Source organism: Ricinus communis, chromosome 4 (assembly GCF_019578655.1).
Source record: "Ricinus communis isolate WT05 ecotype wild-type chromosome 4, ASM1957865v1, whole genome shotgun sequence".
Classification (NCBI taxonomy): Eukaryota; Viridiplantae; Streptophyta; class Magnoliopsida; order Malpighiales; family Euphorbiaceae; genus Ricinus; species Ricinus communis.
This window is the reverse complement of record NC_063259.1, coordinates 29,426,900-29,441,022: the sequence shown is the minus strand read 5'-3', so window position 1 is coordinate 29,441,022 and position 14,123 is coordinate 29,426,900. Positions and strand designations below refer to the sequence as shown.

At 29.3% G+C, this 14,123-nt stretch overlaps 2 protein-coding genes across 3 annotated transcripts; one reads left to right on the top strand and one right to left on the bottom strand.

Moving 5' to 3' along the window:
• Positions 1 to 332: 332 nt before the first annotated feature.
• Positions 333 to 2,968, bottom strand: LOC8266027 (ATP-dependent Clp protease ATP-binding subunit CLPT1, chloroplastic). Its single transcript, XM_002510860.4, has 6 exons — positions 2,659 to 2,968; positions 2,506 to 2,532; positions 2,294 to 2,403; positions 1,546 to 1,725; positions 714 to 841; positions 333 to 634 (listed from the first exon to the last, which is right to left on the bottom strand). Exons 1-6 carry the CDS (start codon positions 2,868 to 2,870, stop codon positions 602 to 604), a joined length of 690 nt encoding a protein of 229 aa, XP_002510906.2. The 5' UTR covers positions 2,871 to 2,968; the 3' UTR covers positions 333 to 601.
• A 3,692-nt stretch (positions 2,969 to 6,660) lies between these two features.
• On the top strand, positions 6,661 to 11,194 carry LOC8266028 (protein YLS7). Of its 2 annotated transcripts, none has more exons than XM_015725648.3 (4): positions 6,661 to 7,065; positions 7,516 to 8,305; positions 9,421 to 9,695; positions 10,055 to 11,194. In XM_015725648.3, the coding sequence occupies exons 2-4, from the start codon at positions 7,747 to 7,749 to the stop codon at positions 10,862 to 10,864; spliced, it is 1,644 nt and encodes a 547-aa protein (XP_015581134.1). In that variant the 5' UTR covers positions 6,661 to 7,065; positions 7,516 to 7,746; the 3' UTR covers positions 10,865 to 11,194. The 2 variants fall into 2 exon arrangements, with proteins under 2 accessions (XP_015581134.1, XP_015581137.1); XM_015725651.3 differs by having other exon boundaries at positions 6,661 to 7,320.
• Positions 11,195 to 14,123: the final 2,929 nt, after the last annotated feature.

Here is a 14,123-nt window from a genome sequence, read left to right as displayed (position 1 = left end):
TTAAGTATCACCTGCCGCGAAATTTAAAAGCAAAAGATTTCGGAGTTGCTAACCATATGCCACTTCCGATAGAACTTGGGCCATAATTTGGGTACACCTTATCTCTCTAATATTGCTTTGTTTTTAGATAAGTTATGGACTTGCAGCGACTACATAATTGAAACGCAATTGGAGAAGTCTAGTATTATCATTATATCATGGAGCTATCCGAAGCTTCAACAGTATCTGCTTTGTCTTTCAAGGAAAAAGAAAAATCCACTTGTGTACTTGAGATATTGGTACAACTTTTGACAGGAGCATCTGTGACGGTTTAGTAGAAACAAAAGAAATAATTCAGAGTCAATCGGCAAAAGAGATATTCCATCATTACAGAAAGTTATCAACATGAGAGTCTGGATTTCACAATTCCTTGTATAGAAAGATGAAAATTCAACATCTCCAGCTGAACATGCGTAATGCCTTAAGAATTTCAACCGAACCCGAAAAGGGGAACAACCTCCTTAGCAATGAACTTGCTCCAATAAGAAGCTTATCTATCCTCTGGAAGCTGTGCAGGAGAATGTTTTGCATCAATGTGCAACCAGAAAATGTATAAATTTCCTTACTTAGAGCTCAAGACAACATCTCCATTCATCTGCATTTACAGAGAACAACAATTAACTAAAAAATTGCTGAAATGGCTAAGCCTAACCATCCTAAATATTCAAACTTACAGATTTAGCAAGCTCTTTGGCTTTTTCATCATTAAAACCTAGAGTTTCCATAACCTTGTGACCTGCAGATTCTATTTCTGACCAAATCCCTAGAAGTATATGAGTCGTGGTTATTTCTCCATCATCGCCTGTTGGACAGTAATAATATAATAAGACACCAAGGATGCAAACAATAAGAAGTATACGCGTCACCTGTGTGCACATAAATTTTTATGATAACAACACCGTGCATAATGCATATTTTATTTGAACAACGACTTTAAAAGCAGGAAAACTAAAAATAGAAAACAAGCTGGACAAATTATTTGACCACTCAATCAGCAGCAGGAAATTCCAAGGATTCAACTGTTTTAACATGCAATCTGCAATCAGGTTATAATTTGAGTTGAGCTATGCAATTGTGACCTTGAAACTCCAACAGAAGCAAACACAATCTAATCGTAATGTGATCATGTATCGAAGTATTGACCAAACAACTGAACAGAGGCAACCGTTCACCTATGTCATTGTACATATATACTGATAATAGTAAACGAGGGAAACAGTATGCAGGTCCTGAGGAAATGAAGCTTGGAATACAAAATATCCATATGCATGATTAGAAAATTTGTTGCTAGTGGGGCACTGGCCCATACTAGCCACCCCCATTGTGGTTAGCCATATTATTAATTGCAAGATTATGATCCACAAACTGCACTAAATTCATGAATATTAACATATACCTTTCGTCAAGTGAACTTCTGAAGGCACGCTCAACAGAATAAATTTCATAGGAGCCAAAATACCAAGAGTTACGCAATCAGAACATTTAAGAGGCGATAACAAAAAGCACCTGATTTTAGTTTCTCATCAATGGCCCAATCAAGGGCTCTCTGAGCCTGTTCAGTCAATGGAGGATGCTCAGGACTGAAATAATACAAGTCAGATTTCCCAAGTAAGTTTACAGTTTCTTCCCGAACCTCGAAAAAAGTGATCCCATTGGCCCTTAGGAACTTTGCAGCTGGACTTGTTCCTGAAAATGACAATCTTACAGTAATCTATCGACCTTGAAGGTTATGTATCTAAAACCCAAGAAATGCCTATCCTCTTACAAGCTTGTGAGGGAATTAATATTACCACAGGATTCTTTAACACAATACATCTTGTCTTATCCACAAAGTGCAGCATATAACATCTCATTCAGCATAATATCAGTACTTGCTTCTTGGTTCATAAATGGTTATGTACGAAATCAAAAGATATGCTGCAGCTGAAAATGCGCAATGAAGATGCACACGATAAAGGAGCATTGTTCAATGTTTTTTCACACACATTTCGACCAGGCAATGTCCTATCCTATAAATTGATAACTCAAAACAATACCCTACTACTCAGATAAGCTGAAATTAACATAATAAAAATTGCCTAGTAAATGCTGTTTCAGTTGATTCATTACTGAAAAGGACGAGAATACAACATCATCATCAGAACAAAAAACAATTTCATATTTCAGCATAGAAAGATGCCACTCTATTACACAAATATAACACGTGAATGGCAAAATAGTAACTAATGATAGAGAAAGAGTTCTACTTACTAACCCTCAATCAAAATCCCCATAAGAAGTGCTTCAGTTCCAGTATTAGGATACTTGAGCTTCCTCGCTTCCAATTCCCCCAAACCAAATGACCTTATTGCCCTTGCAGACCATCTAATCACTCGCCAAAATATCTTCAATCAATACACTACTCAGACATATACACAACTAAAACAAAAAATACTAATAAAAATAAAAGTAATACTCATAACGCACTTTGGTATTTTCCCCGAAGGATGTCTCCTGCAAATATCAGCCAAATTATAGTAAATAAGATTGTAATTTTCAAATAAAATACTAATAATAATAACAATAGTAATGATAATAACAACAATGATAATAAGCAGGCAGCATAACGCAAAGACATACTTAGTAGGCAGACTTGATAACACAGTAGCAGCTGTAGAGCCATGGGACTTGAGGACGAAATTGCTGAAATTGGATTGTTTAATCAATAGCTTGTTACCGTGAAAGGAGCTTAGTGGAAGTAGGAGCGAAGAATGGTGAGGTTTCTCGACGTAAATTTTGGAAGTAGGGAGTGAAATTGAGAGAAATGAGAAAGTCTGAGTCGCCATTAACATGTACGTGCCCCTACGGTGACAGGATTTTGAAGAGAAAAGTGATTCGGGTTTACCACAGAAAGGGTTTTACTTTTGTGGGTTTGGGTTTGGGTTTGGTGTGGTGCCTCCGGTTTCATAAAATGGTTATGTTTATTTTTTAATTCCTATTAGGGTCCATTGGTAGATTTGTAAGTTTTAGGTTTTTTAGTTGTTAGAATTTTAAAATTTATGATTCTCTTTATTTAACAATTCAATTAGTTATTTTATAATTATTTTTATATTATAATTTTATTATTCAAATTTAAAAATAAAATTTTAAATATTTAAATAAAAATATCATATGTTGAATGATATTAATTATTTTATTTGAATGCGAGAACTTATATAAATTTAATTTTTAAATTTTTTGAGTTTTTATTTTAATAGTCAGCATCTTATAAAAATTTAATTAAGATTTAAAAATTTAATTTTAACAAAATATTATTTTAAAATATTATTTTTATATTTATTTTAAAATTATAATTTTATTAAAATTTCAATAAAATAATAAACTTTTAACCTTTTATAACTTATATTCTTACTTTATTTTTTTATATGGAAAACGTAGCTTTAGTTAATGTAGATATTTTAACTATTTTTTAGGAGCAGATAAACACATTTGTAAATTTTATTTTTTTTCTAAATGAAAATATCTGTAAACTTGATCTAAATAAATATTAAATAATATTATTTTTAATGATAAACTAGTTGTTTATCCTGTGAGTTGCAGACATTATTATTATTTTAATTATAAAATTAAATTTATATACATAATTTAATAAATATTTATATTTAATATTAATTTATAATACTTAAAAAATAACAGTAAATTAATTGTTTTTAAATATTTTAAATATTTTTTAAAATCTAAAATTTTATTTTTTACAATAATATAAAATTATTTTAAAGATATTTATTAATTAATTATAATATTATATAAATTAGTACTATTCATATAATTAATATTAATATTTTTTAAAATTAACAATTATTATATAATTAAAAATATTAATTTATTAGTGAATAGAATATTTAAAATTGTAATTTTTATAATTAGAATTATTATCTAATTATAAAATTATTTTACTAGTTAATATAATATTAAAAAATAATTAAAAATTTTATTTTATAAAATAATTATTATTTAATTATAAATTAATTATTATCTAATTTAAAAACTAATTTATTATCTTTTAGAATTAAAGTCAGTGTTTTAATTAGGAATATAACTTTTAATCTATAAATTAATAGAAAAATTATTAAATTACTCATAAATTTAAATTTTATATAATAAGTACACATATCAAAATAAAAAAATTTATGTGTCAAAAATTAAATATATATATTAAAACAAATTAAATTTCAAAATTAATATATATATATATATATATATATAGATTGATGAATAAAATATATTTAGTTAATGAATTCAACTTGTGAAATTTATCAAATAATCCTGGAAAAGGATGTTATTTGCAATAGTACGGGTAAGATGAGTATTATTTAAACTTCCTAATAAGATAATTTTTATGTTTTTATAAAATTATGTATTTTAATAAAAATTAATAAAAATATTTAAATATAAAATTAAAAATTAATATTAAAATTAAAATTAAAATTAAAAATTATATATAAATAAATAAATATTAAAAATTATATATAGATAAATATATTTTTAACAATTATTAATTATACTAATGAACTAATATATTATAAATTTATAAAAAAAATACTTCATTTTATGATTTTAAGTTGTGCATTGATATTTATAAATATTTTTTTATAAATTTAATTATTTTTAGGTAAACGATTCACAGATCGAAAAGTGTCGTTAGCATCCAAGAATGATCTGAGCTGAGGTCTAGCCAAAAAAGGTCGTTTTTGACCAGAGAGAGACCACTACGGACCTTTTTGCTTGATTAAAATATCGAATCAAATTATTTTTCCTTTCACTACTCCTATATAAAAAATAACACATGAAATATCAAAAAACTTCTAAAAGAATAATTTAATAGTATATTAAAGCCAAAAATTGAGAGAGAAATGCTATTTAACATACACACAAGAAAACCATATGAAATGACATAAGTACTTCTAATTGTTTAAATAATGATATTATTTAAGTTTATTTTATTGTGAATAACAAAAAATTAAGAACCTTTTAGCTGTTCTATTTTGAAGTCCTTTTGACTCAATAGAATTAATTATTTTGTTAATAAAAAAATTAGAATTTTATACATAAAACAGACTTATTTCTTTGAGAAATCATATAACACAAAGTAATGCACATGTATATAAAAATATTAACAAAAATCACATTTAAGCTCTAAAATTTAAATAAATTCATACCTAATTTACTAAAAAGATTTTGCTGTTTATCAAAAAAAATTATTGTGCTTTTGTGCTTGTCTAAAAAAAATGTATTTTCAATTTTAATTTCCATGGACCTTAGTTGGCGGCGCAGTCAATGTGATTGGGATTCCACCAGGCTCATATTGGGCCTATGGATTCACACGTCGACTATTGGCCCATGTGCATTTCGTCATGCAGGTGCGGCGCAAGCCACGCCAGTCCACACACTTCCAGAGGGACACGCTGCACACATTACAATGCGCAGAAGGATGTCTTTTTTCTTTTTTTCCCCTAAAAGATAATGATTTTTATTTGTGATTTTATTTCTTTCTTTTTCAATCCTTACCCTGCTGCTGTAACTTTGGAATGTCCGCTCGCCCGGCAGTGGGCTGCCATTTGTTTCGTAATTCTGTTTTAAACCCACCCTTTTCGCAAACACTAGTTTATCGTAACTCTTATATTCCAGGGGATTTTCTTTTCTTATATCACTGCTATTTTGATTTTTTTATATAATAAAATAAGAATCGGAAGTGCTAAAACAGGAATTTAACTAGAGATTCACTCCTATAGCATTGGCCAACGAGGAAAAATGGCAGCCCATCGCCCGATCTCTCATCACGTTTCATAAATTGGGGATAGTAGTGCTATTATTATACGTCCTTCTCCTGATCTCATATGCACTTCGAGTTTATTTTCTTTTCCTCTAATTGACAACACAAATATTTAGATTTTCATTAAATTTTTAATTATTATCATATATTTTAGATTTTATCAGTTAAATAGAAAAAAATATTATTGTGTTTGTTTCATTTGTTTTTATCATGTAACTGACTAAGATAGTATTTAAACTATAGCGATTTATGATGGAATAAATACTATTTTTGTAGAAAAAAAGACTAAATTGAAAATATTAATAACCAACATGATAATAGTTTTAAAACTATAATTGTAATATTTATCGAAAAACAGAATGAAATTAATCTACTGTAATTAGTTATAAAATTAAAATAAACTAAATAAATAATTTATTTAATTAATATAAATAATTTAATAATTTATAAACAAATGTAAAAAGCTTTTGTTGTTATTTAGTTCATTTCATCAAAGGAAATTACTAACAATACTTTATATTAATTTTAGGTTAGATCGACAATGTAGCGTGTTTGAAATACTTTAAAATTTTAATTGCTTAATCATCATTAAAATATTGTTGATAATATATTAGTGGAACATGAGATACTTTAATTAGATTTGTTGATATAAATGAAAGAGTAACATCAATTAATGAAGTCATATATATTACGTCACAGTTATATAAACATGTCATTAACGCTTCCAAATTTGATAAAAATAAAAACCGAAAAGAAATAAAAGTCACCCGAGTGGAGTAGTTGGGCAATTATCTTTAAACCATCTGGAGAGGTAGAAAAAGCGGCGGTGCAGCGTTGTAAGAACCATCACATTAATTACATACTTAACCAAAAAGAGGGTAGTTTAGTAAATTTGAAAGAACTGCGCTCATCTGCTCTGTACCTGCAAAATTAAAGAAGGGGATTGTAGTTGTGTGAAAGAGAAGAAGAATGAACAAGATTAAAAATCAGCAGAATTCCGTATTCCTCGCATAATTCTTCTCAAAATTCAAAAAATTTAAAAAAAAAAAAAAAGTCTTTTTGTTGCTATTAAAATTCCTTCTTCTCCTGATCCAAGATTTCTCTTTTCTTTATCTTTACTCTACGAATAAGCTCGCGGCCAATAACACCTGAATAAAACGTCTCCGTTTTTATCGCACGCTTCCATTCCGGAAAAATCTTACGACTTTCTTCAGGTCCATTCCAGATTTTTCAATTTTTTCTTATACTTTTTTCTCTTTTTCCTCGGGATTTCAAATCCATTGAAAACGAATTGCAAAGATTTTCGAGCTTTTTTCTTTTTCTTCTTCTTCTTTCTTTTCTCTTTTTCTTATGGTTTTGTTCCTGGAGGATCTTTAAGGAGTTAATAACTCTGTTGTTAATGCAGTAATATTGACTTACTTTTGGATGATTGAAGAATATAGGTTGCGGATTTTGCATTGTTTCTACGTGTAATTGTTTGAATTCGTGTTTATATTAGTAATTTTTGATGCATGACATCAGATTATTCTATTTTTGTTAATTAATCGTTCAATTCTTTTCCCTCTTTAGAAGTTATATGATAATTTTCCTTTCCTTTTCTTTTGTTTATTAATTGTACGTTCTTTTATTGATTATTAAATGCTTTCTTATTTCGCTTTTCTCAGGTTAATTTTGATCGTGGAATTCAAGATTGCAGCTGCCAGCGAGTTGATTGATTAAATATTCCAGTATTTTGTTTGTGCTTTGTTGGTCATTTTTCACAAGTGGGTTTCAACTAAGGAAATCCATTATTATTAGTGTTGAATATTAAGGTTTTATTTTAGATTTTCAATTCCACATGTACTATATTTCCTTATAGAGTCTACTCAATCTGGAAAGTAAAAAGAAAGAAAGCCATGACTCTGGATTCACCAAAGGGAGTACTTGGATTTGTGGCATTCCCACGGTCACTTTCTTCAATGGCTGTCTCAGTAGGGGGCCTAGCCATTTTCTTGATTCTTGCTTCTTTGCTTCTTGTTTCTTACCCCATAGGTTCCACGGTTCATGGGTATTTTTACGGTGTTGATAATAGTTCTAATGATAAATTGGTGTTGCCTGTCTTTCCTGATAATACCAAAAATATCCTTGATAGTAATGAAGATTTGATTAGTAAGAATTCTCCTTCTGGATCTAGTTTAGAAGTACCTATTAGTTCTAGTGGTGTTAATGATAGCGTAGAGGTCAGTGATAAGAATTCTGAGCCTAATCTGCAACTTAAAGAGCAGGCTGAGGAGAAGAGTAGTTCAGTTGCTTCCGGTGCTAAAGAAAATGCCTTGTCTGATACTTCTGGCATTGTAGATAAAGAATTAGAAGAAAATATCCCAGTTATTGCTTCTCCAGATTCCAAGTCAGAGGCTAATTCACTTATTTCTGACGTCTCCAGCAATGTAACCAAGACTACTTCTGATGATTCAGGTACACTTTCTGTCGTTTAAGATAAATTTAATGTGCTACTTAGATTAATATTTAACTTCATGCTTTGCTGTGGAAATTTTTTATTTTTAGAAACTTATATTTTGATTGGTTGTGTTTACATCTAGCTGGAGACTCTGTATGGATATATGCTGGTATGATTGAATTTTTTTAACGGCTATATGTGGACATTCCAGCTATTACTTAATTGATCATTCAAGGATGTAGGTTTTGTTAGTTCAGTTTATTGTCAAAGTGCTTTACTTTCATTTTTAACTTTCTCGTTTCCAAGATTTCTCAGTGGAGATTATTTTCCCACCTCTCAGCAGACAGGATCTGCTATCAATTCATTCATTGAGATCCTGCATATCAATTTTAATGTTTTTTAAATCTTGTATGTAAGATGTAGTATTTTGGTACTTTGATGACACTGGAAGGACATAGATTTCTTTTGGTAGATGATGCACATAATCTTCTAATAACAAACAGAACTAAAAGTTAAAGGACTCGAGGCTAACCGCATTGCCCTCCCTGCAAGATTCAACAAGGTTTGAAAGTCCTGTTTTGAAACCCAGGCGTGCAGTGAGGATGTGAAAGAGCTTTAAAAGAGGACAGTTATCTCCTTATATGGACTCTCAACCATTGATCTAGAAAGTAGACTACCCATCCGAATGTTTTCTGAGCTATAGAAGAAAGCTTAGCTTTCTATTACCTTCTATAGTAGATCTTATACATTCTTCTGTTGTACGGTATGTGCCTTCTTTGGGTCTGCCAAAAGTCAACAAACTGTAAGTTAGAGATGTTTTCTCAAGTAACAATGCTGTAAATTCATGTTCCATCAGAAAGTGATGCTTAAAGAACAAAAGACTTTTGTGGGTTTGCTTTGCATTCTTCATGAACAGGTTTATTTCCTGCTTATCATCATGGGTTTGATTTTGAAATTACTAGAGCTATGAAACTTGTAGGAAAAACAGTAGGCTTAATTTCACATGCAAAGGAATGTTCACATGACAGACTTATTAAACTTCTTTTGTGTAGAAAGTATAAATTGTGCTGGTTGTTTTCTCCCTATCTCATGATTGGAGATTCAATTTTTCTCTTTCTTTGTTGACCTGTAGATTGTGATCTGTACCATGGGAGTTGGTTTTATGATTCTCTAGGACCATTATATACAAACAACACATGCCCAGTCCTGACACAGATGCAGAACTGCCAGGGGAATGGGAGGCCTGATAAGGAATATGAGAACTGGCGTTGGAAGCCCTCTCAATGTGAGCTTCCACGATTTGATGCCAAGAAGTTTCTGGAATTGATGAGAGGCAAGACTCTAGCTTTCATTGGTGATTCTGTTGCTCGGAACCAGATGGAATCAATGTTGTGCCTTCTCTGGCAGGCAAGTATATACATTTCCATTCATGTTGTTGCTCCTTTAGCAATTTTTTTGTCTCACATTGAGAAGTGGATACATCTTAAGAAATATTTCTCTTAGTTCTCTTGACAGTGATGGGAAATTTTCAGTAGCCACAAAAGTTTTGCTCTACTGCATTTTAAAGATGTATAAGCTTTGATGCAGCTTTTTCCATTTTGTCAATCTAGATTTGATCCCTTTTTCAACATTTTAGAGTTTTGCAAGTAATTGTCACCCTGCTAAATAGAATTGGTTCTATTATGAAATGACAATTTCTGGTTCATATTGCTTGGTTTCCATACTGAGATATGTTGCCTATAAATGGATTTCTTATATATTTTCAGGTAGAAGTTCCAAAAAACCGGGGAAACAAAAGAATGCAACGGTATTTCTTCAGGTCAACGTCTACCATGATTGTTCGAATATGGTCGTCTTGGCTTGTCCATAAATCATCGGAGCCAATTGACTTTGCTCCAGAGGGTGTTGTCAAGCTCCACCTTGATGCCCCAGATGAGGATTTCATGGAATACATCCGAAATTTTGATGTGATAGTTCTTTCATCTGGCCATTGGTTTGCCAAGCAATCAGTCTATGTCTTGAACAATGAGATTGTGGGAGGACAGTTGTGGTGGCCAGACAAGTCTCATCCAATGAAGATTAATAATGTTGAAGCATTTGGGATATCTACAGAGACAATTCTCACTTCTATTGTTACCCATCCAAATTACACCGGACTGACCATTCTGCGGTCTTATTCACCTGATCATTATGAAGGTGGGGCCTGGAATACTGGAGGATCATGCACTGGGAAGGTGAAACCTCTTGCACCGGGAGAATTGGTGGAAAATGGATTTACGGAAATAATGCATGCGAAGCAGGTAACAGCTTTTGATCGTGCGTTTAAGAAGGCAACGAATAAATCAAAGTTGAGGTTGTTGGATATCACGGAACCTTTTGGTTATCGTCACGATGGGCATCCAGGTCCATACCGCAGCCCTGATCCAAATAAAATCACAAAACGTGGACCAGATGGAAGGCCCCCACCGCAGGATTGTTTACACTGGTGCATGCCTGGTCCAGTTGACACCTGGAATGAGTTTGTGCTTGAAACAATAAGGAGAGAATTCGAGACCAAAGAAAGCTCTTCATCTTGAGATTATTTTGTTTTTGTTGCTTAATAGCCTTCAGACATTTGATTCCGCAATTGAAAATATAGCTTGTCTAGTGAGGTTCGATTTATTGTAGATTCAAAGGTTAGCCTAGTTCCTTATGTTTTTTAAAATTTTTCAGGAGGGGGATTGTGGAGATGGCATCTGTTGCAATGTCTCGGGAAACAGTGGGTAGGTGGTGTATGTAGTCCTCCATTTTTTATTTTTTTGGTTCAAATATCAGGATGCAGTTAATATTTACTTGTAGAGAAAATAGTGATATTTATTCATTAGTGTTCTTCCATAATTTTATAAAGAATAAAAAGTTTTCTTGGATCTTGTATTCCCCTTGTGTTGGCTGTAATCTAGTTGTACTTCGAATCAGCAGCTGTAGTAGCTGGGCTTTCCTTATCAGCAGATGATTAGCATTTATGGTTGCCAAGTTAAAAAGTGCATATTTATCTTTCCTTCCTTTTTCTTTCTCGTACTCGTCCCTAGTTGTTGAAAAGGACCCCCGTTGTCTTATTTTATTTACATGGCTTTGCTGCACTTCTCTTTTTTTTTATTTTTTTTTTCCCCTCAACAAAATTAGCTATTGCGTGTGCTAGTCATCATTGCTCCTTCAGATCCGAAGCCGCCGCCGCAGGCGTTGTTGATAGGAACACACCGATCATTATATGAGCATAGTTAGAAGACAAACCCTGCTTATAGAATTTCAGGGACCAGCGGCCCTTCATCTCTAGCCTACAGAATTCGATGAAGCAATGAAGTCAATAATCAGACATCACACATGAGAATCGAGCTTGACTCGAACAATACGATGGGCGGCGGATGGAAGTGAATTTACCAACTAACTAGCCACCGATTCAGTTGTCCTTTGGAGTTATACCTTGAAACACAGTGTAGATTATATTTATAGTTTATCGCATTTTTATTATGCTTTTCCTTATGTTAAAATAGCAATAGATTCCCGAATGAAGGCGATTTTCCTTTCCTCTGCTCAATATTTTCTTTACAGCATCTTTTGTTTTCTTATAATAGAAGCCAAACAGATTCGTGTTGTACCAGTATAACTCATCTCTGTGCATCAGTAGAACCCATTGGCCTCCTTTGCAAAATCTTTTCTTTTCTTTTTTCTCAAGAAAAATTAATCTTTTAATTTTTTCAATTTTGAAAACTATTTTTCAAACAAAATAGGTAAATTAAATTTCTTTAAAACAAATAAACTTGACTAAAGTAATATATAAAAAAGATTAACATATTAAATTAAAAAATATAAATTCTTTTTAGCATTACTTTGCAGCATTTTTCTAATTAATTCATGATTATTTTCATGAGGTGCTCAATTAGCAGTGGGCAAAATGATCTGTTAATTAGTCTATGTGAATGCAGCATTACAATAGTGTTCAACAAAAATTCAATTTTAGAATGTGATAATAGTTAACAAAATTAAAATCCAAAAGCAACATTATCGATGTAGTGGCCACTGTAATTCATAGCCTATGGAGGACTGAAATTTGATTGTTTTTCATCTGACTTTTAAATTTTAAATGCATTGCATCAGTTAAGTTTTGTAATTAGAATACTTGATAAAATCATATAAAAATATATCAATTTTAAAATAATGTCGAGTGTACGATATCTTAACTAAATATAATAAAATCCGAACCCATTCAAAGATAATGACTAATAATTTTAATTACAGCTTAAAACACATTCTATAAAGTTTTAAATTTTATTGGTTTTTTCTTTTTATACTTATTCGTATGATGTGTTAAAAAAATTTAGATCTTATCTTTTTAAAAAATCTTTTCGTTTTAACAATAATAATGGAAAATAACTCAATCTTCTATTTATATATATTTGAATTTAATATTTTCTTAACATGTGTGCTTAATTTTTGATACGTAAAATTTTTATTTTAATATGTGTACTACTTTTGACACAGGAGATTCAAGTTTATGTGTAATTTTATAATTTTTTATATTAATTTTTTAATTAATAAATTATATTTCTAATTAAACACCGACTTTAATTCTAGAAAATAAGATATTAATTATATTTTAATATTATATTAACTAATAAATAATTTTTTAATTATATAATGATACTAATTTTATCATAAGAAATAGTAGCACATTAATTATATTTTAATATTATATTAAATATTATAATCAGATAATAATATTACATATATTTAAAAGATAATATATTAATTATATTTTAATATTATATTAACTAATAAATTAGTTTTATAGTTAGATATAATTTTAAAATAGAAAATAATATTTTAGATTATATTTCTAATATTATATTTAATAATAGATTAAGTTTTTAATTATATGATAATTTTTAATTTTAGAAAAATAAAAATATTAATTATATTGATATGTTAATTTATAATATTAAAATTAATTAATAAATAATTTTATATTATTATATTAATAAATTTTTAAATTTTTAAAAGGATTAAGAATATTTAAAAGTTATTAGCTTGTTATTATTTTTTAAAATATTATAAAAATATTAAATATTAAATATTTAATTATATTGTATATATCAATTTAATTTAATAACTAAAATAATAATAATGGTTGTGCAACCGTCAAATAAGCTTCTAATAAATTATAATTCTCATTAATTAATTGGTGAATAGACTCTTTGATTATTGATATTAGAAAGTATTAAACCTATAATGTCTTTTTTTTTGCTATCATTAAACCTTGAATGTCATTATCATAATTATATTGTTGAAGGTAGATAATTTATTGTAGAACTGTTTCGAATTAGATCTTACTTACCTTGTGCTTAGGCAAGTCACCTATTACTCCAATTTTAAATTTTAAAAATATAAAATAGGAGAATAAAGAAAATAAAGGTGAAAATTTTAAATAACTAAAGTGATGTTTTTATTATTTGAAAGGAAGGAAAGCTATATATATATATATATATATATATATATATATATACTAATTTAAGATTTAAATTTTTTTAATATGTATATTAATTTTTGACATATAGAAGTGACATATGTATTTTTGGCACATGAAATTTAAATTGATATGTAATTTTATAATATATATTTCTAATCAAATACTAATTCTAATTTTAAAGAAAAATATTTATTATATTTAAATTTTATATTAACAAATAAATAATTTTTTAATCGGACAACAATACTAATTTTATCTTAAAAATCACACACTAATTATAATTTAATTTTATATTAATTAATAGATATTTTTCTAATTAGATAATAATTATA